The sequence below is a fragment of the Gadus chalcogrammus genome, chromosome 6, assembly GCF_026213295.1.
Source record: "Gadus chalcogrammus isolate NIFS_2021 chromosome 6, NIFS_Gcha_1.0, whole genome shotgun sequence".
Classification (NCBI taxonomy): domain Eukaryota; kingdom Metazoa; phylum Chordata; class Actinopteri; order Gadiformes; family Gadidae; genus Gadus; species Gadus chalcogrammus.
Window position 1 is genome coordinate 20352816 of NC_079417.1, and position 19922 is coordinate 20372737.

General features: G+C 47.4%; 2 protein-coding genes across 2 annotated transcripts in view; both read left to right on the forward strand.

Moving 5' to 3' along the window:
* Positions 1 to 505: 505 nt before the first annotated feature.
* Positions 506 to 8785, forward strand: ccdc92 (coiled-coil domain containing 92). The gene is made up of 4 exons (XM_056592917.1): positions 506 to 729; positions 3363 to 3529; positions 4311 to 4352; positions 6214 to 8785. The coding sequence occupies exons 2-4, from the start codon at positions 3394 to 3396 to the stop codon at positions 7032 to 7034; spliced, it is 999 nt and encodes a 332-aa protein (XP_056448892.1). The 5' UTR covers positions 506 to 729; positions 3363 to 3393; the 3' UTR covers positions 7035 to 8785.
* A 448-nt stretch (positions 8786 to 9233) lies between these two features.
* The window catches only part of dtx1 (deltex 1, E3 ubiquitin ligase), a 35119-nt gene continuing 24430 nt past the window's right edge, over positions 9234 to 19922 (forward strand). Inside the window, exons 1-3 of the mRNA XM_056593281.1 lie at positions 9234 to 9924; positions 10016 to 10168; positions 10746 to 11302. Coding sequence (XP_056449256.1) covers positions 11056 to 11302 — 247 coding nt within the window. The 5' untranslated portion in view covers positions 9234 to 9924; positions 10016 to 10168; positions 10746 to 11055. The remainder of the gene's footprint in view (positions 9925 to 10015; positions 10169 to 10745; positions 11303 to 19922) is intronic.

The window sequence follows — 19922 nt, forward strand, 5'->3', positions numbered from 1 at the left end:
TGCTATTGAAATGAATTTGCTTTGCTGTCCGTTTGAATGGTCTGATTGTACTGTTCAGCTGAGTTATAGCAGCAGTTGTTGTTGATGTTAGAGAATAAGTTATTGTCCGGGTCTATATCGTGCTCCAAGTCCATTGTGTGACACTGTAATACATAACAGGCATAACATTTTATTCACACTAGATGGCGCAAATGTACATTTACCCGAAATGTGACACGGCAGTTACCATGGTGATGACGCCATTCATTGGCCACACCACACTAACACACCCCTGACAACATAGACGATGTCAACTAATCTCATCGAAATTGTAAGTTAACCGGCGGCATATCATAGTCCTTTTCTGTCACTTAATCATCATAATAAGCACAGCTTGTTAAACACATGCAGCGTTCTGAACACACCGTTGTCAGAATGCGGCCATCAGTTGTCTTCCATTACCCGTCATGCATCGCTTTATTGTGTCTAGTAGTTCAGGGAGACGTGAAGACGACGCAGCCGCCCTCTGATTCCAACGGTCGAGGAGCTCCAGCGTGCGACAGCATTGGAGACATGCATAGTAAAGGAGCGCGTGCCTAGCTGGTGGGGCTCGGCGACCCGGCAGCACACCTCGACCGTCCGCAGAGCGCTCGACCCGGCAGCACGTCTCGACCGTCCGCAGAGCACTGGACCAGCTGACGGGGCTCGGCGACCAGCACTCGACCAGCGGTGCCTCTTCAAGCCGGGGGGGTGAGTTAGACGCTACGTACAGTGTTGGCCTCTATCACTGCTTCTCCAGTCCTAGTAAGCCCTGGTGAGAGTGGCTAACTAGGGCCCGAGAAGCCGGAGGGGCGATTTAGACGCTATGGACAGTGTTGGGCTTCTCCAGCCCTAGATAGCCCCTCGGCTAACTAACACGGCTCGCTTTGCATCCGCTGACATTGGACAGCTCCTCCTCTCTATCCGCGTTATCCACTACCTCGCTAGGCTAACGGCTAGCTGCGTTATTGATGTGGTGATATCAACTCATGCAGTATTACAACAAGGCGGTGACAGTAACGTTAGGAGCGTCTTCTAGGCCAGTTGTTTACGAAGACAACCGTTCAATGTGATAATTACAGATGTCGTCATGTTTGTCATTAGCCTTGAAGTGAATGATTAGTGGAGGAGGAGGTGAGTGTTGGCTCTGTGTCTCGGCGCCAGTGTCTATTAATGAAGCAAGGAGTGGGGAGCGTTCAGGGTGCTGTCCGCAATGCAGGTGCTGAAATTAAAGTATCCGCCTTATTCACGTCCGGCTCGTTATAGCTATGTAGCTGGAGGATATTGTCTTGGGCTCTTCTGTGTTGTGGTTGTTTAGGTTTTTTTTATTGCGTCGTTCATGTTGTAATTAGTTGAATGCTTTTGTAGGCTGTTTTAGGGTCTGCTTTCAGTTTCAAAACATAGTATACATCTTGCTCCACACCGCAAGTCAATAACTTAGTAGAAGATGCATCGATTAGATCTAACTGGTATCCCTTAAACACTGGAGTTAATTTAGATTGTTTAGAGACCAAATCCAATTTGGTGGATATCTATTATGCAAATATTGTCCTGTTTGGACGACAGGAGAAGCACAAGCTAAAGCTTGTTGTGGCTCAGGATGGGGAGCTAGTGTGTCATGCTGCTGCAGTTCATGGATTATTTATGTGCCCTGTGTGAGGAAATGCTGGTTGTGTATTATGAAGGAAAGGAAAGAGAGGGTGCACAGTGGGGTTACAAACAAAAAATAAGATAAGCTTTTCCCTCATAAAAAAACACCCTCCTGATTCCGGAAATGATTCTAAGGGGACCTAAATCAATTCATGGACCAACAGAAGACATTTCTTTTGTTAGGTTAATTGTGCTAATGGACAGTTATTGAGTGAATGGGGTTGAGAGATGTTGTCATCGTTCCCGGAAGGAGATACTCCTCCGTCAGGCTGTGGATTATCCCTCAAGCCGTTGGGATGGATATGGATATGGATGTGTTGAGGTGTCTAGGAGTGAGGGTTGACTTAAGGGTGAGGGTTAAGTTTAATTTTAGTTATACACTATAACTCACTACAGGTAAGGGTATTTTGTAGCCAATAACTAAATACTAATGAGATTCAGGAAAACAAGATTTAACTGTGAGAGGTGCGTCCGAGAAAGCGGGTGACGCAGGATCTATTATTGATGAGCACCAGCTGATGATGTAAGCGAGAGAAGCTCTAGGATGTTTTATTGAAGCACACTCATGCATCGTTCAGAGGAGAGCAGAAGAGGAGAGGAGTAAACAGGAGGATAAGGAGGTGAGTAGTGAGACGATGAGAGGTGAGGCTGGGGCAGAGAGGGGAGGAGAAATGAAGGGGACAGGGGTGGAGAGGACAGGGCAGGGACGCGATGAGGAGAGGTGATGAGAGGAAGAGAGAAAAGAAGGAAGGAGACGCAAGGAGATGAGAGGAAATGAGAAGAAAGAAGGGGACAGGACATGAAAAGAGAGAAGATGAGTGGGAACGAAAAGAGGGAAGAGGTCAGGAGAGGATAAGAGATAAGAAGAAAGAATAGAGAAAAGAGAAGAGGATAGAAGATAGAAGAGGATAGGGGAGAAAGAGAGTATGGGAAAGGAGTGGCAAGGCGTGGCTTTCTACAGCAGGGTTGTGGTGGGGGGAGGGGGGATCGATGTGCTCTGGACTCTGCCCTGGCCTGGGAGAGGGTGAGAGGAGGAAACCACCCAGATGGCTAGTCTCTTTATACCCTTCAGGCCCTTCAGAGGACCACAGCCTCCACTAAAGTAGAGGGCAACAGAGAGTGGATGGATGTTGGGGTCTGAAGGTAGGGTTATTGTGTTGATACGTCTGTTTTGAGGATAACTATCATCCATCTGCGTGTATCTACTGCTGAGGCTTTACTATAGATCAGATATTAAGGAGTAGTATACATCGGATCAGAATCTTAGTAAGGATTCCTCTGACTCGCATGTTTACGTATTTACTATTCAATGTATTCCCGACCCATATTCCATTTTTGCAAAAAAAACAACTCATTAGCTTAGAGCCATTATTGGCATCTGATGAGGATGGATTGTGTTTTGAGATTATCCTGTTGTTCGGTCTCTCTCACAGACAGAGCAGAACGCTGGCACCACACTGAAGTCTCCATTCCAAATGTGTGGTCAGAAAGGAATTAAAGTCAATCATAATCTCTTTCTCTCTCTCTCTCTCTCTCTCTCTCTCTCTCTCTCTCTCTCTCTCTCTCTCTCTCTCTCTCTCTCTCCTCTCTCTCTCTCTCTCTCTCTCTCTCTCTCTCTCTCTCGCTCACTCTTTCGCTCACTCTTTCGCTCTCTGTCGCTCTCTGTTGCCCTCTCTCTCACCCCTGATCCCAAGGGCCAGTGCGTGGGCCCAAGCACAGCCGGCCATGGCGTCCGCTAACGTCAGCCTGGAGAACCAGCTGCAGAGCGCCCAGAAGAACCTGCTCTTCCTCCAGCAGGACCATGCCACCACGCTGAAGGGGCTCCACGCTGAGATCAAAAGACTACAGCAGCACTGTACAGGTGACTGCTTCCCCCCATGCAAATGACTGGTATACGGTACACATAGAGGGGCTTCTGGATATATCACCGTCTGGAATCATCAGACGGAGAGCCAGCTGATGAATGATGCCTTATAACATGTACTCCATATGGAGCAATACCATTATCACACAAGAAGAAGGCTTTTCATGTGCAGTCTTCTGATCTGGGAGCAGTGAACTAACCAGTGTTGCATGGTGCGTGATGGGCGCGGCAGAGAGATTCAATCTGAATCTGGGTATTAGCGATTTGCATGATAGGTTGATGATCTCCATGGAGTTTCATCATGATAAGTGCCTTATTGCATTAAACTTACATTGACATAAGCATCAATAGCTAAAAGGAAATCAGCATGCTTCATCATCAGATTTGTTTTTTAGTCAGTTTTGTCTCCTGGTTGTGCTGAAGTCGCTGTGTAATTGTATTTATGTGTATGCCAAATTTGTTACTTGAAAGGACCCTTCTTATGTGTCCCTGTTGAAGAGTTTGGGAACGGTTTCCTTCCTGTTAGAGAGTGAGAGAACAACCCGACTCCAACTGAACACGGGCCTGTGCAGCACTTTGAGATTATATTTGTGATGGTTAGATAAAGTGTTGTTTATATTAAGGAGATAGCATTGACAAAGACACCCATGCAGTGGCTCTAGTTTCCTGGTATTCTATGTATTAGAGACCAGCATGTGGACTCAAAACAAACGCCAGCCTTCCTGATGTGTTTCTACCATGGCTGTCTTTCTGACCATCACATGCTGTCTCTCCACAGACCTGACATACGAGCTGACTGTGAGGAGCTCTGACCCTTCAGGTAAGACCCCTCACCTCACAGCACATCAGCAACACAGTTCACCCTTTCTAGTGTGTCAAGCTGTGAGACCAATGCAGGGGTTCCCATCCTTGGGGTCGTGATGCCACTCAGTCCCCTGTTATGTATAAAGGGTCACAGGGGATTGCTGACATAAGCTGTGCATCAATGACCCGGCTAACTATGATGTACCGTATTTTCCTTTAGGAGAGTGACACTTTAATTTAGCTGGGGCTAGCTAGACAAAACCCAACATGTACTGTCGTGCAGTGCACAGCCCTCTCTCCTGGTAACACAGCAACCCCCCCCAACACACACGCTGTAACCATCATGAACATGACCCTCACAGCCCAGACAGGCGCTTTGGTCCAGACGTGGCTACGCCCCACACCGCACCTACCATACTCCGTCAGTCTGTCCTTAGATGGAAAGATAAGTATCCAGGCTCTACCCCTGGAATGGCTGTTCTGAGCCGGGACAGGGAACAAATTGTGAATTAAAACAATCCGTGGCTCCAGTTGATTTAATTTACCAGGGCTCCACTAGCTTGATACCCACCCCTCCCTTCACACATGTTTGTGTGTCTGTGAGACCTCATGGCCGGACCCTGCGTCAGGCAGCAAGCTGCCTCAGCTGCTCCAGATGGGGGACATCAGAGACTGACGATCTCACACACACACCCCGCCCAACATCAACACTATTGCAACATCAACACTATTGCAAATCACCAACACGTTTCAGCCCTAAAACAACTGGGTGCGAAACCTGGATATTTGTCAGGATGCAGCAATGATTTCAGGTCATCAAGAACAGGTTTTGGAAAAGGACCCCTATTTTTATATCTATATCATATGTATAAACATATTTGGCACTAATTTCAGGGCTCGTGAGGTGCATATAATGGAGGATGTTAGGGATAGAGTAGGTGGAGGGGGGGGAAAGGCATTAAGATAACAGGGATGAAGGTCAGGGATGAGCCCTGGGCTCTCTAGCAGATCTGTAATATGAGACTGGAGATTCTGTGTGTGTGTGTGTGTGTGTGTGTGTGTGTGTGTCTCTCTGCTGCAGATGAGTCCCCCCTCCCCCCTGCTAACATCAGCTGATGTCCCCAACTGCCTGTTGTCTCACTCAATGGCCGTCTGTGGTCGGGCTCACATGAATAACCTGATTATAGCCTATGTGTGCAGCAGCAATGGGATGATTCAGATGCTGATGTTAACTGTATATCTCTGTTACAGTAAGGGATGCATGTAGCCCATTATGAACAATTACATTGTTACCAAAATATGGATCAGTCCTAATAATAAATGGGCATATGTTGTGCCAGAGTGAGCGTGAATTAAAAATCTGTTGTTGACATGTTTCGCACCATTATTCACAAGTAGTGAAGCTGAGAGAATCTCAGAGGCGATACGTGGGGAACACTTGAGTATCACACCACCAGAGTCTGCATGCTGAGCAGCTGAGGAAGCCCGGAATCCAAGCATTTCATGGCCTAATGATTTCATGCTCATTATTAATTTAAATTCTGTTAGCGGATGAGTCTGCGTTACTATATCCGCTGTGTATATATATATGTGTGTGTGTGTGTGTGTGTGTGTGTGTGTGTGTGTGTGTGTGTGTGTGTGTGTGTGTGTGTGTGTGTGTGTGTGTGTGTGTGTGTGTGTGTGTGTGTGTGTGTGTGTGTGTGTGGCTACTCCCTTAGCATGGGTCTGCTGGCACTTTGCCATGTCATTTGAACACGCATACATGTACTGGTTTACCATGTATACCATATTACCATGCTGCGTGTCTCATATGGTTTGTACATTGTGCATTGTGTGTGCATGTGCGTGTGTGTGTGCCTGTGCTCGCTGCTGTACAGACAGCAGCGAGGTGCGTGGCAGGGAGCTCCAGAGGAGGTGCGAGGAGCTGGAGGGCGAGCTGAAGCAGAAAGAGGTGGAGAACCGGGAGCTGCTGCGCGACCTGGAGCAGAAGAACGCCATGATCTGCGTGCTGGAGAACACCATCAAGGAGCGCGAGAAGAAGTACCTGGAGGAGCTGAAGATCAAGAGCCACAAGCTGGCGCTGCTGTCCGGGGAGCTGGAGCAGCGGGCCGGCACCATCGCCTACCTCACCTCCCAGCTGCACTCCACCAAGAAGAAGCTGCTGGCCGGCAGCTCCTCGGAGGCCAGCCCCAACAGCAGCCCCGTGGCCTCCTGCTACAAGCCTACGCCCCCGCCCACCCCCGCCTCCGCCTCCGCCAAGGAGCGCCACGCCCCCGACACGCCCCGCCGCCGCATGAAGAAGAGCCTCTCGCAGCCGCTGCACCCCGAGGTGACGGAGGTGTACCGCCTGGGCCAGGACGGCTCCCGGCGGCCCGTCCTCCGGGAGGCCGTGGACGCCATGCCGGACCCCACCCCCTTCCTGCGGGCGGCGCGGGAGCCCCTGGAGCCACAGATGATGCGGGAGCGGCCGGCGCTCATCCCGCCCATCGCGTCCGAGCGGCCGCCGAGCGGCAGCAGCCCGCGCCACAGCCCCGCCCGGCAGCACCGGGTGCACGTGGGCGTAGCGCACCGCATCCCCCACGGAGCCCCGCCCCCGGCGCCGCCGCCGCCGCAGGTGGAGCTGGAGACACTGGCTGTGGACCAGGTCAACGGGGGCAAGGTGGTACGCAAGCGCTCGGAGACCGACCGGACAGTCTGACACGCTCACACGCAGACACACGTACACACATACAGCCACACTCACACACAGCACACACACGTGAACTAACTCAGTCAAATGCACATACTAGCACACATGGACACACACACACAAATGCACATACGGACACATACACACACAAACTTAGGGACACACACACAAGCACACACACACTGACTGACTGACAGACGCTACAATATATATACAGACACACTAACTGTCACACAGACACACACACACTGAAGCAACAACAGAATAAATACACACACGCGCGCGATGAGAGCAGCAAGGAGCCTGACCCACTGTGCAGCCTGCTTTTTATGCAACACTAGAATTAAAATGAAAAAAAAAAAGCATTATCGAACCTTTATATGAATACCACTTTTTTAACGTAGTGAAGGACATCTTTAAAGCATGCCAAATGTTTCCCCCTAGACCCAGGTAACTCATCCCTCTTTATTCGTTTCCCTCCTTGACATTCAACACTGTCTTCGCACATACAATAATTACTCCGCCAAATACCTGCGTTAGTGCCTGCTGAATTGGGTCAACCATACAGAAAACAGTGATGAATCGATCAAATATCCGTCTTCTTCCTTGTGGACTACAGTCTCTCCGTAACGTAGTCTGTATATATTCAAGTATTTTCAGCTGCATCTCTAGGGTAGAACTCGCAGAATTAAACTAGTACTCACAACATAAAGGTCATCATCATATCGGTATAGTCATACTACTGTAGGATCGCAATATGTGCAATGTAATATCCTGTAATATGTTAAACAAGGCGGAATTTACCCTTCTTTTTTTTCGTTGGCAAAGATATTGGAGGTATGGATGTTGAAAAGTACGGTTTAACTTGTGCTTCAACATGTGTCCTGGGCCTGTGTGGCTAGGGACGTTTTGAATGTGGGAGGGGGAAGAGAGAGAGATAGAGAGTGAGAGATGGTTAAGATAAGAACTGAAGTCTCTGAGCCAGATTCTTTATCACCAATGTTCATGTTTGATGTAAGGTTGTTTTTTGTTGTTGCAGATACTCCTGATATTAGCTGTATAACATGTATACATTGGTAATAAAAAACATTAATTTTATGTAGACGGTCAAAACATTACGTCCGATAATAAAAAGCAGTAGTAGCATATTCGAACAGCTAATTGTTTAATTGGTTGAACTTTCCTTTGACAAACAATAGTATATAAACAGTATATATATACATCTCTGAGGCAAACCTGTTGTGATGTATGTGTCCTCTGCTCAGATTGCTTATATATTATCTAGATATTTCGTCGATCTATAAACATTAAGAAATGCCAATATATATCCTCAACATGTATCAGCTCATTGGAATATTTCTTCAATGCTGTTTGTGCTTTAAATAATCGACAGATGAATCAAAAACGATGCTATTCTGTCAACATTCATACTGCGCACACATGGTTTGTTGTGTTTTTAATGTTTGAGTCCTGGAAGTATTTAATGCACTTTTCCTATTTACATGGAGAAACTATGACTATTCTGACTATCTTTCTATTCAGGAATGAATGATATATGATAGATCTGTATGCTGTTGTATATTCTGCTTCTTACACTCTTCTTCCTATGCTAAGTTGATTCATTAATTAATTAATTAATTAATTAATTAAACCTCACCCACACACCCTACAACTACACTGGCAGAGCTGGCCAGTGTTACACTTGCAGTAGCGTGAAAAATATCAATTTATAGATCGCTTTAAGCTGTTGTAACCTAATAAAAGATGTCAAACCTGTTCTATTTTGTTGGGCGGCTTAATGCTGTTACATCAAACGGCCGCTGGAGGTCAGCCTAGACCTTTTAGACCAGACCGTAACTAACTCATATAAAGACGAATGCCATCATAAAGCAATGTTACGACGGTCAAAAGGGTCAATTGCAATTTTTCAAGATAACATTATTTGTTTGTTTGATGAAATGAGGCCGAGGGACTATGGGTTAATGTTACGCATAATTGCCTAATTCTTGTTTTTATTCATTTGAAGGATTACAACAGGTTGATATATTTTACCAACGCAATCAAAGGTACTGCAAATGTTTCCTCAAATACAGCCAACGAGCAGTTGTTTAGTGCTCCCACGTTTACTACACCTAACTATTGACTTGTTGTTATTGTATCAAATAAAGGTACAGTAGTGAGAGGACCTGGGAATGGGGATGTCCTGGGGCGTAATTAGACCAGCTGCTGGGTTGCGCTCGCAACCCCCTTTTGAGAATCAGGGTCCACAGCCCGTCACGGATAGTAGACCTATGCGTTCAAGTTAATTTGTTCCCTTTTCTTGACCATATAATAACGACTCTTCAAGGCATAGCTTGGGGTATAAATTCCTCTGGCAATTAATCCAGACAACTCAGATAATAATGAATTTGTGTGATAAACAATGCTATTGACAAACGATTAGATGGATACATTATGTTAATGAGGGCCATACCAATTTGCATACAGTGTAAAATGGATGTAGCCATGCTACTCGGTTTCACAGAAAGCTGGACGTGAAGTCATTCATTTAACCCTGGCTCCATCATCTGACACCAGCGACGCAGCATCCTTTGGCTTCCTTCCTCCCAGCATCGCGTCGCGCTGTTAGCGGAGCCTGTAGCCTTGGAAACACGGGGCTCCCGGCGGCCAGGCGTTCAGGTGCGTGCGGACCTCTGGTGCGTGATTTGGGGACAGCGTTGGACATGTTTACTACGTCTCTGGTTCAGAGAGTCTCTTCAGAGTTTCTCGTTCAAAGTGACGACAGAGTGGGATTTAAAGCAGTATAGCAGGCGGCTCTGCAACCCCAACTCGTTTGGAATATTGTTTTTGGCAAACAGGGATTTACTTTAACCAAATGGAGTGAAACCGGATAGCACTGGTGTGTAGTGCATGGCAAAATAATCAAGGTCCTTGAGACTCAACAATAGCATTTTTTCTATATTTGATTTGCTTGTGTTCTTATCCTACAGCTGGAGCTTTAAGATGTGGGTGCAAATTGGATTTCACGACAACATGAGTGATGCGAATCTGCATTTCAGGATTTGCTCTGTTTTTATCTCACACCGTGACTGAGTACTGGATACTGGATACGGTGTCGCGTCCCTGGATGGATCGACCCACAGGTCTGTATGGCTGATCGATACAAGCCTGCTGTACATGATTACCAATATCAACATCGACGAGCTTGCCTCGGACGCGCACACATTCAGCCTTACATTCACTGTAGGCTAGACAATTCAAGATGTGAGTAATGCAATAAGCGATAGCCTGTATGCAATAGTGAAGGCTTCCGAGTTGTCTATTTTCACTATTGTGTTTTCCTTTAGAGGTCTTTTGCACGGTTGGATTTATCTCAATCTTATGGTTAAAGCGATTCTTGTTGATTATATTCATCAAGAGAAATTGTAAACATAACTAGTAAACATTTATAACAACAACCAAAAATTAGCGGGGTTTTATGGCATATATGTATTCATCTAACGATAGCTACTGTTGGTCCATTTGCTATCGAGGAGATGTCGTGATGTATGTGTATTTTTAATATATCTGTAATGATTTTCTATGATTATTTCTGCCTTGTTTCTTGTCTAGTCTCTGAGAACCAACTGTACCTGTGCACTGCTTAAACGTGGAGGTCTAGAGAGGCTCCGAGCTCATCCAACCCCCCCCCCCCCCCCCCCCCCCCCCTCCGCCCTCCAGACCAACAAAGAGTAGCTGAGATGTTGGTCTGATCACAAGGGACAGTCCACGCGTACTGGGACCCCCCCTCCCACACTCCCGACAGTGGATCCAGTCGGATCGTCATGGCACTCGCTGATTTAAGCTTTTCAAATCGCCGCCATAAAGACCTTGGTCTGCGTTTCCTGCTGACCCCCTGTGGTGCGGGGGTGCTCTAGCCCTGGACTCACGTCCCCCACACTCTGACAGTTTGACCCCCTTCAATCTGTGACCACACACACACACGTTTGCCAAGCAGAGACCTCTGGCCCCACCCAGCCCTGACTAGGAGATGGCTCGGCCGGGCTCGGGGGTCAGCGGGCTGGGGTACCCCCCCCAGAACCTGGCCCGGGTGGTGGTGTGGGAGTGGCTGAACGAGCACGGGCGCTGGCGGCCTTACAGCGCTGCCGTGTGCCACCACGTGGAGAACGTCCTGAAGGGGGACGCCCGCGGAACGGTGGTCCTGGGACAGGTGGACAGCCAGCTCACGCCCTACGTCATCGACCTGCAGTCCATGCACCAGTTCCGCCAAGACACAGGTGAGCAACAGCCCCCCCCCCCCCCCCCACTCATTACGGGAGCGTTAGGGGGGCAGGACCCTGACACCACTTGTAGATTGGTTTGCATTGTGGATTACATTTTTTACATTAACGTTAAGGTAATTTAACAAACTATTTTATCCAAAGCAACTTACAATACATACATTTGTGAGAAGAAAGAGAAAGAACAATATGTATCGCTGTCGGTAGAGTAAGGTTGTTCATAGAATTGCCAAGCACTAGAAACTGTTAAGTTAACTCATTCCAGTATGCGAAAAAGCTAGGATAAGATGCTACACAATGTTAAGTACTATTTTTAAGTGCAAGGACGTACAATATACTTTAAATGCGTACATTAAGTAACAGAACGTACAAAAATACAATAAATGCATAAGAGGGGTGGGAGGGGGTAAGGGGTAGCCTGGCTCCGCCCGCCTAAGTACTTCCGCTCAATTTGAATTTCCCTTCAGTACTAGGTCTGGACCTGCTGTATGTAATTTGGTTTTCTGGTGCCCCCACAGCGGCCACCAATCAGCGAACAGAGGGCGTGTCTGAGAATAATGACGATAAAGTCGTACGCCAGTTTGAGTTGTTGTTGTAGGTCGGTAGTTGATTTACAATGTGCAATTTTTCCCTGATAAATTAAATTCGACGAACAAAACCTGCAGCTGTCGTTGACGGACATTTTCGTGCAGACGCGCAAGGTGTTTGGTTTGTGTACAACCTGCGCGTGATTCCCGGCGCATGACATACGTCACAACCAAACGTTAGCGATTGGTTATGGCAGATCCAGAGTGGCACTGGGAAGATCCAATCATTTTAAACTTCAACAGACACCCGCCTTCAAGTGAGTTAACGTTTGTCAATTGATTAGGTCCAGACTCTCTGTACAAATGAAATGAAATGAAGTGAAGTACGAGAGTCTGATAGAACCAGGCTAGAAGGGGAAGGCTATGCAGAGAAGTGATCTCTGAACAATTGAGTCTATAGTTTTTCTGAAGTTGGTATGCAACTCTGCCGTGTTGACATTCCACCAATGCAGTGCCAAAACAGAGACGATTAGATGACTCACTCTCGAGATAAAATATCAACCATATTGTCATTGGTTGATATTTCTACCTGGTTACCTGCTGAGTTAGCGTTATCGTGACCAACCCGTCCTCTGCTTTAGGCGCTGAATTGAAGGGGTGTTTGAAGGCTGGATCAAGGTGTTTGGATATCCTTTAGGGACAGTATACTGAGGCACCGGTTTCAGGTTGCCTTTAAAAGCATTGAGCATTGTCCCACAAGCAATTAAATAGAACAGAACGTGCATCCACAAGAGCTGGTGAAGTGCAACTCTCGTGAAAACAAAGCGAAAGACTCGTCGTGTGTTTTTTCATCGTCTCCGGCTTCATCTGGGCACCATTGCCTGCTTTTCTCTGTGTACAGCCAATTAAAACGGGACAGCCCGCTTCTCTCTGTGTTTGGAAGGGCTTATGTAATCACTGGAGGAGATGAGTGAGATTGTTACCAGTCTGCTTCAGGGACCGGTGATGAGCCACAGGTAGAACGATCAGCCGTCTCCACAACAGGAGATTGGACCAAGCCTGTGATGTTACTTGGCAACAATATTACCAACCGTGGCAACTCCGCTTGTGTGCCTCAACAACGACAATGGATACCAATACACATGAACCGAATGGTTCATGTGTATTGGTAACCATTGTCATTGTTGTGATCTGTGCTGGATGGGATGTTGTATGCAGAGATGCTGTGACCTTGCCAAAGGTCCCCACACCACGATGGGCTTTGCTGCATCACGGAGCACCACTCCAGTACGTTACATCGCCAGCAAGCATGGCAACAAAATAAAGAGTCTTCGTTATCATTTACGGGCCATTGTGATGTAGGAGCCCTTTAAGTTAACCCCAGATGTATTAGCATTGTGTAAAAAATGGCATTTTGCTATTGTTTTCAGAGTGAGGGGATATTCTGTGCGATTGCATGGTGAGAAAAGGGAGTTCTGTTTAGTTACTTTCTTTCACTATCTTCTGAATGTTTTGTGCAGGGCATTAGGGTTCAGGTCTGCACTGAACCTATTGTATTTAAGTTATGAAGGCATGAGAAGCAAGACATTTATCATACAGTCAAGGATATGAGATATAATAAGCTTTTGTATCTTCCCGGAAAATATTTCTTATCAAGGGCCAAGTGCCGTTGTTAATGCCTAACCACAGCATCCAACCTGTCTCAAATGGCTTCTTTTGATTTCACACACATTTGAAATGAGGGCAGTAAAGTGGTTATGATAAACCCCTGTCCCTTAGGCCATCGTTTAGAGGACCTGGTATATTTTACACAGGCTATACATCTATCACAGTATATGCTACACCCCTTACATATTTAATCCGAGTCGCCACCTTTTAATGTTTTCCTCCTGAACATTTGAGCAGACGTCTGGGTGCACTTTAACAAAAGCTAGAATGTCTCTCTCTCTTGATATGTCTTAATTTCCCTCTCGTTCTCTGTCTCTCGCTCTGTCCCTCTCCCTCTATGTGTGTGTGCATTGTGTGACTGCTGTCCATTGCGTTTGAATTTGAGGTGGATTATGGCAGGGGGGGGGGGGGGGGGGGTGCAGGGGACTTAAGGCAACTGTTGAAGACAAATAGATTTTGTTCTCGGCGGCGAGTGGCCGGTCAAATGTGTGCGGCGTAAGCACCCTCAAGACCGCAGGGCGCAAAGGGCAAGGCGGGACAAGAAGAGATGTTTTATTATTAACGTTGGAAGAGGCGTGATGGATGCAAGTTGAAATTCATTTTATACTACTATTCAATGCCTAGAGACGTGGACATCCTGCAAAGGGGTCTTGGTGGATGTAGAATGGAACCAGTTTGCTTTGTAGCCCCTCATTGGTCCATTGCTATGAATCCTAAAGGTTTCCTTTAGACTAAAGCCAGGGCCAATCACAAGATAAAGAAGAGTGTCTACTCTGTCAGATATTCCTATTCAAGCGTTGACTATGGAAGTTGAAAGCTTTTGGTTTCCAAAGCAAATTCAGTGTGCAACATGTTTTGAAACTATAGACCTTGAAATGTGATCTCTTCTCTCACGCCCTGTAACCTGCAACAAGTCTTTGCTCCGAATCCTCAAGAGACTGTGTCTTCTGTTTGGCACAGCCTTCAGCTAGGTCAGGACAGATTGAGCCGTGTTTACATGTTTTATGCGGCATCTATTGTCAATTGGCCTGCACACAACCCACCTCTCATCTTTACTTGCAGGGACATAAAATAATGGATCAGAGAGAGAGAGTGAGAGTGAGAGTGTGTGTGTGTGTGTGTGTGTGTGTGTGTGTGTGTGTGTGTGTGTGTGTGTGTGTGTGTGTGTGTGTGTGTGTGTGTGCGTGTGCGTGTGCGTGTGCATGTGCGTGTGTGTGTGTGTGTATGACTGTATGTGTGTGTGAGTAGTATGCATGTGGTTGTGCAGGTGTGGGAGTGTGCATGCGTGGGTGCGTGTGTGTGCAAGCCTGGGGATGACCAGCAGTCAGCAAGCAGCTCGTCAACCCTTCCGGCTGCACCTCTGTTTATGGCTCCGGAGTGTGCCATTACCGTGGTGTGGGAGTGTGAGCTTCCCTGGCGCTCGAGATACAACTGTCACAACAGGTCCTGATTAATGACCAGCCCAGCCCCCCCCCCCCACCAACCACCTTTACCACCATCCTCCAGCCCCCCCCCCCCCCCCCCCCCCCCCCCCCCCCGCCCATACACCCCCATTGTAAACCGATTCTAACCTGGGGGGTGGGGTCCATTCATTTCGGTCGCCAGCCCGAGTGGTCCAATCAGCATGTAGAGGGCATTAGGAGTTCTTGTCCTTTGAGGTGTGTGTTTGCCTGTGAGTGTTTGTTATTTGTCTCCTGTGCTGTCCTCTGAAGCCGGTTGGTTGGCAACACCTGCACCTGGAGGGAGGCAGCGCACTTGTTTGTGCATCGCGTCCCCGTCGTGTGTGTGTGTGAGTGTGTGTGTGCGACGTGGGGGCGGTTGCGGACATCTGTGTGTGTTGATGTGCATGTTTTGTATTTTGGGTGTGTGTGTCGTGACGGAATGTGTGTCTTATGTAAAGGTGTTTATGTGTGTGTGTGTGTGTGTGTGTGTGTGTGTGTGTCTGTGTGTGTGTGTGTGTGTGTGTGTGTGTGTGTGTGTGTGTGTGTGTGTGTGTGTGTGTGTGTGTGTGTGTGTGTGTGTGCATTTGTGTGCGTCACAGCTGTGTGTTTGTGAGTGTGTTTGTGTCAGCGGGCAGGTCCATGTGTGTGTCTTGATGTATACGTGTGTCTCGTGGCGGTGTGTGTGTGGGTATGTGTGTTGGTGGTAGACTGTGTGCTAATGGTCCTCCCCCTAACTGGGACTCTGGGAGGTCCCAGGCTCTGCAGGTCTCCTGGGATGAGCTCCTTTGGGGATGCAGCCCATAGCGTTACTGACTTCTATGAGCATGTGGACCGTGGTTAAGTCCTCCCTCACTGCCCTCCAGGTCACCGCAGACCGGGCCACCCGTCTGCTGCTCCTCAAACCACGGGCCGCGCGGCTCAGACAGATGTTTTAAATAAAAAATATATATTAAAAAAAAGAAAAAAAAAATATATATATACATATATATAGGGTATATACAGGTACGATAAATCTAGCTACAAGCGAGGAATGGTTTGGCCTCCAGCCAGCAGGGGATCGATCCATTCTCATCCCCAGAGGGGTATTTGATCCTCTAAACACCGCTATGGAATGATCCCCTTTCACCCCCACACCTATCAGCAGTCTCCATCACGCACGCACGCACGCACCAACGCACGCACGCACTCAAGCACGCACGCACACAACCATACACAGGCACGCACGCACACACACACACACACACACACACACACACACACACACACACACACACACACACACACACACACACACACACACACACACACACACACACACACACACACACACACACACACACACACACACACACACACACACAGCTGTTGGGTTGACTTCACATGGCAGTGAGGGCTTCTGCTCCTCCACATCCTTCCCATTCTCACCAGTGATTAAGTGTGTCTTTATGGAGGCTATAGTAGCCGCTCAGGGAAGAGAAATTCTGTTTGTTGTACCGTTGAATACAGGGACACATTTATTCTCCTGAGAATATGACGCAGTGTCGATAATGAGCCACCTAAAAATCTGAAATATCCATTTTGATATACATGTTTCGAAAGAAAATCCATTTAAGTGTATTAGTTTATGGTAATTTACCTCAATAACTTATCGCCTTAATCGCCGCTGTATTGCGATTCTGTACGCTAAAAGCAGCATCTATCATTCCCGTCAACTCTGATTCAGACTTACTGTATAATATTACCCATCGTGTACAATCACACAAAATCCCTGTGAACGTGTTGTTCGCCCTGCGCCATTCGCGCCATAATTTGCATTTATTTGCGTCTTTGCATTGTATGCATTCGCGACGCGCATTTTGCTGTGAACGCATCTAAACTAAAATACTTGATGCTTTCTTTTCCACCTCAAACTAAAATGATTTGGCCGGTTTGCACTTGTTGACATTGTCTATCTCAAGGTGTAAATAAGTCATGATTTTTCTACACATACCCTCTCTCCCTCGTTCCGAACTGGGCATTTGGTGAGCCATTGACTTCCATTAAAGTATAGTAGTTCCAAACAAGTATTTAGCAGCAACCATAACTGTATCTAGGTTTTGTACAACACAAATCAGTGCATACAAACTGCCTTGGCTCTGTAGTTTTCTCCAATAGTCCCCACAAACGGCTTTCACCCCACTGCACATGCCGAAATGGACTTAGACGAGCAGACAGAGACACTAGAAGTAGCGCTTGTATAATATATATAGGCTAGCTCAGTGCTCTAGATAGAGAGGCTGACAAAAGAGGACCAACATGTACATTCTGGCCCTCTGCAGGGTTAGGGTGCCCCTGATATTGGATATAAATATACAGTTAAATAGGCTAATATTGGATCTACTCTAATATTTTCAACCTGATGTTTCCTCCATAATTAATACCATTTATTAATGTATAGCCTTACAACTGACCTCGTTCTGAACGGAGGCCTCATCAGGGCCGTGTCCACTTAACCCTTCCTCTGGCAAGAGCACTGGCAGGACGCTGGGGAGCACTGGGATGGAGCACTGGGATGGAGCACTGGGATGGAGCACTTGGATGGACCAATGGGATGGAGCGCTCGGATAAAGCACTGGGATGGACCAATGGGATGGAGCACTGGGATGGATCATTGGGATGGAGCACTGGGATAGAGCACTGTGATGGTTCATTGGGATGGAGCACTGGGATGGAGCACTGGTGGGTGAGAGAAAAAAACACTGCACACAGGTTTCGTATCTATGGTAACATAGCATTAATCCTAATAGAATGACTATGGGAGAAGGTTACCTTTACTAGCAGGTCCTACTCAAGTGTCAACTTCATTCATTCTGTAGATCTCTGGAGTTTGTCTGGTCTTCCGGTGCTCTCTTGATTTTGTCTGGTAACCTTGGCTACCGGGACCTGGTGCTCTCTGGAGTGAGTCTGGTCACCTTGGCGGCCGGGTCCCGGTGCTCTCTGTAGTTTGTCTGGTCACCTTGGCGACCGGTGAATGGTCCTGCCACATCCTGATGCATCAGTAGAGGAGTGAGAGGAGATCTGTAGCGTACATCTGAGAGCCGCCACCGGCAGAGGACGCACAGCATTCATGTTGATTTACAAATCCTGTGATCTGCCCTTTTGAACTCTTTTAAAGAGCAGATTCTGCTCTTGGGGGGCAAACAGCCTTCCAGCTTTACAGAACTCCCTCTCCCACCACCCAGCCTGTGGCGTGTGATCGTCTACAACGTCACCCACACAAGGCTGCAGGGCCCACTGAATCTGAATTTGAATCATCCAATAAAATATCCGATCTCGTTGAAGTATAACCGTTTTTGCTGTGTCATACGATCGTCATTTGAAACAAGGAAGTCATCGTCAACTTCCCTCTTCTGAGCTTGCGGACCAGTTTGTTTGTCTAATCTGCTGAAGGCCGAACCTCTGCATGTATATTTAGCCGTCTTCGGTCTCACAATAGCTTCGACCCCCATCACTTTGATCTACGGCGGAACGCATATTCATTAAAAGGTCATCGTCGGCGGGAGTCAACACAGGGGTCGTTAAAATGTGATTAATGAAGCGAATAATGAATCCAGCTGTTTCCTTTGAAACCTGCTGACGTTAAAACACATTTGGATCCCGCAGCACTGTACCAGCCAGATATTAAGGTAGCCGTGGCAACAGGGGGTGTGGAGAGAGAGAGAGCCAGGCCCAGTCCCTCGTCTCCCCGGTGGAACCCAGAATCAGCCTCTGATCCCTGGGAGTCTGTGCGTTCTCCGCCGTTGCTCTGCTGACATGAGTCGAGTTGTTTTTAAGAAATCAGAAGTTGAGTCTTCAAGCACCAATAGTTGTCCCCCCAGATTCGGTGATCCTTCTAAGACCAGCTGGCCATGGGAAGGCTTTTTGTTTGGGGCTCAGCGCGTGTGTTACATGTCATAGAACACAGAGGAGGCCCCCGAGGTGAAGCCTCCTCTCCAGTGCTGAGGCGGCGTGACAGGTCTGCTAACCCTGATCCGGGGACGTGTCGGGGCCTGCGCTGGATTTGTAAGAGGGGAACAGAGTTTGGCTGCAGAATCTTCCATCCTTCCCTGCTGCTGCTGCATCAAGTCTTTATTTAAGAAGAAGGAGTTTGCGTCTCCTGGCATTTTGACGCATAGACCAGCATTACAAAGCGCTATATGGGGAATGGAAAAGCTGGATGATTCTTTGGAGAAATTCATATTCACACAGTGTCACGTAGCAGGTTTTGAAAAAATATGTATATTTGTGTATTTTCTATCTTCATCATATCACACCACTTCCTACTTCATCTGAGCAGGCAAACAACAACACATGGCGTCACTTCCAACATGGCATGACTGAATCTGCTGATCAAGCCATTTGCATCATATTTATATCCTGACAGATTGCCTCTCTGTTCGCTGCCACTGCGCTTGTCAGACTTGCCAACTTTTAGCTCGTTCACGTGCTAACTCTTAGCTCATTTACATACTAACTGTTAGCTGGTTCACATGCCAAATCTTAGCTGGTGCACATGCTAACTCTTAGCTGGTTCCCAAGCCAACTGATAGCTCCTTCACATCCTAACTCTTAGCTTGTTCCAATGCCCAATCTTAGCTCATTCACATGCCAACTCAGCTCGCTCACATGCTAACACTTAGCTCGTTCACATGCCAACTCTTAGCCCGTTCACATGCTAACTCTTAGCTCCATCCAAGCTAACTCTTTGTAGTGCTACTCATATGGGTGGAAGCATTGAATCTGGGGACTTTATAAAGGTGAATTAGCAGCTTGCTAGCGAGCGTTGTCCTTTGGCAGTAAAGATTGAGCATCTCGCTAGCGAGCGCTCTTAAAGGCACAGCTGCAGACTGTCTCAGAGACGGATGGAAACCAGGAGAGGGAGGGGCTGCGACAAGGCCAGGGACAGGCACAAACGCAAGCCAACCTGAGCACACTCAACCTGCGTGCACAAATACACACACT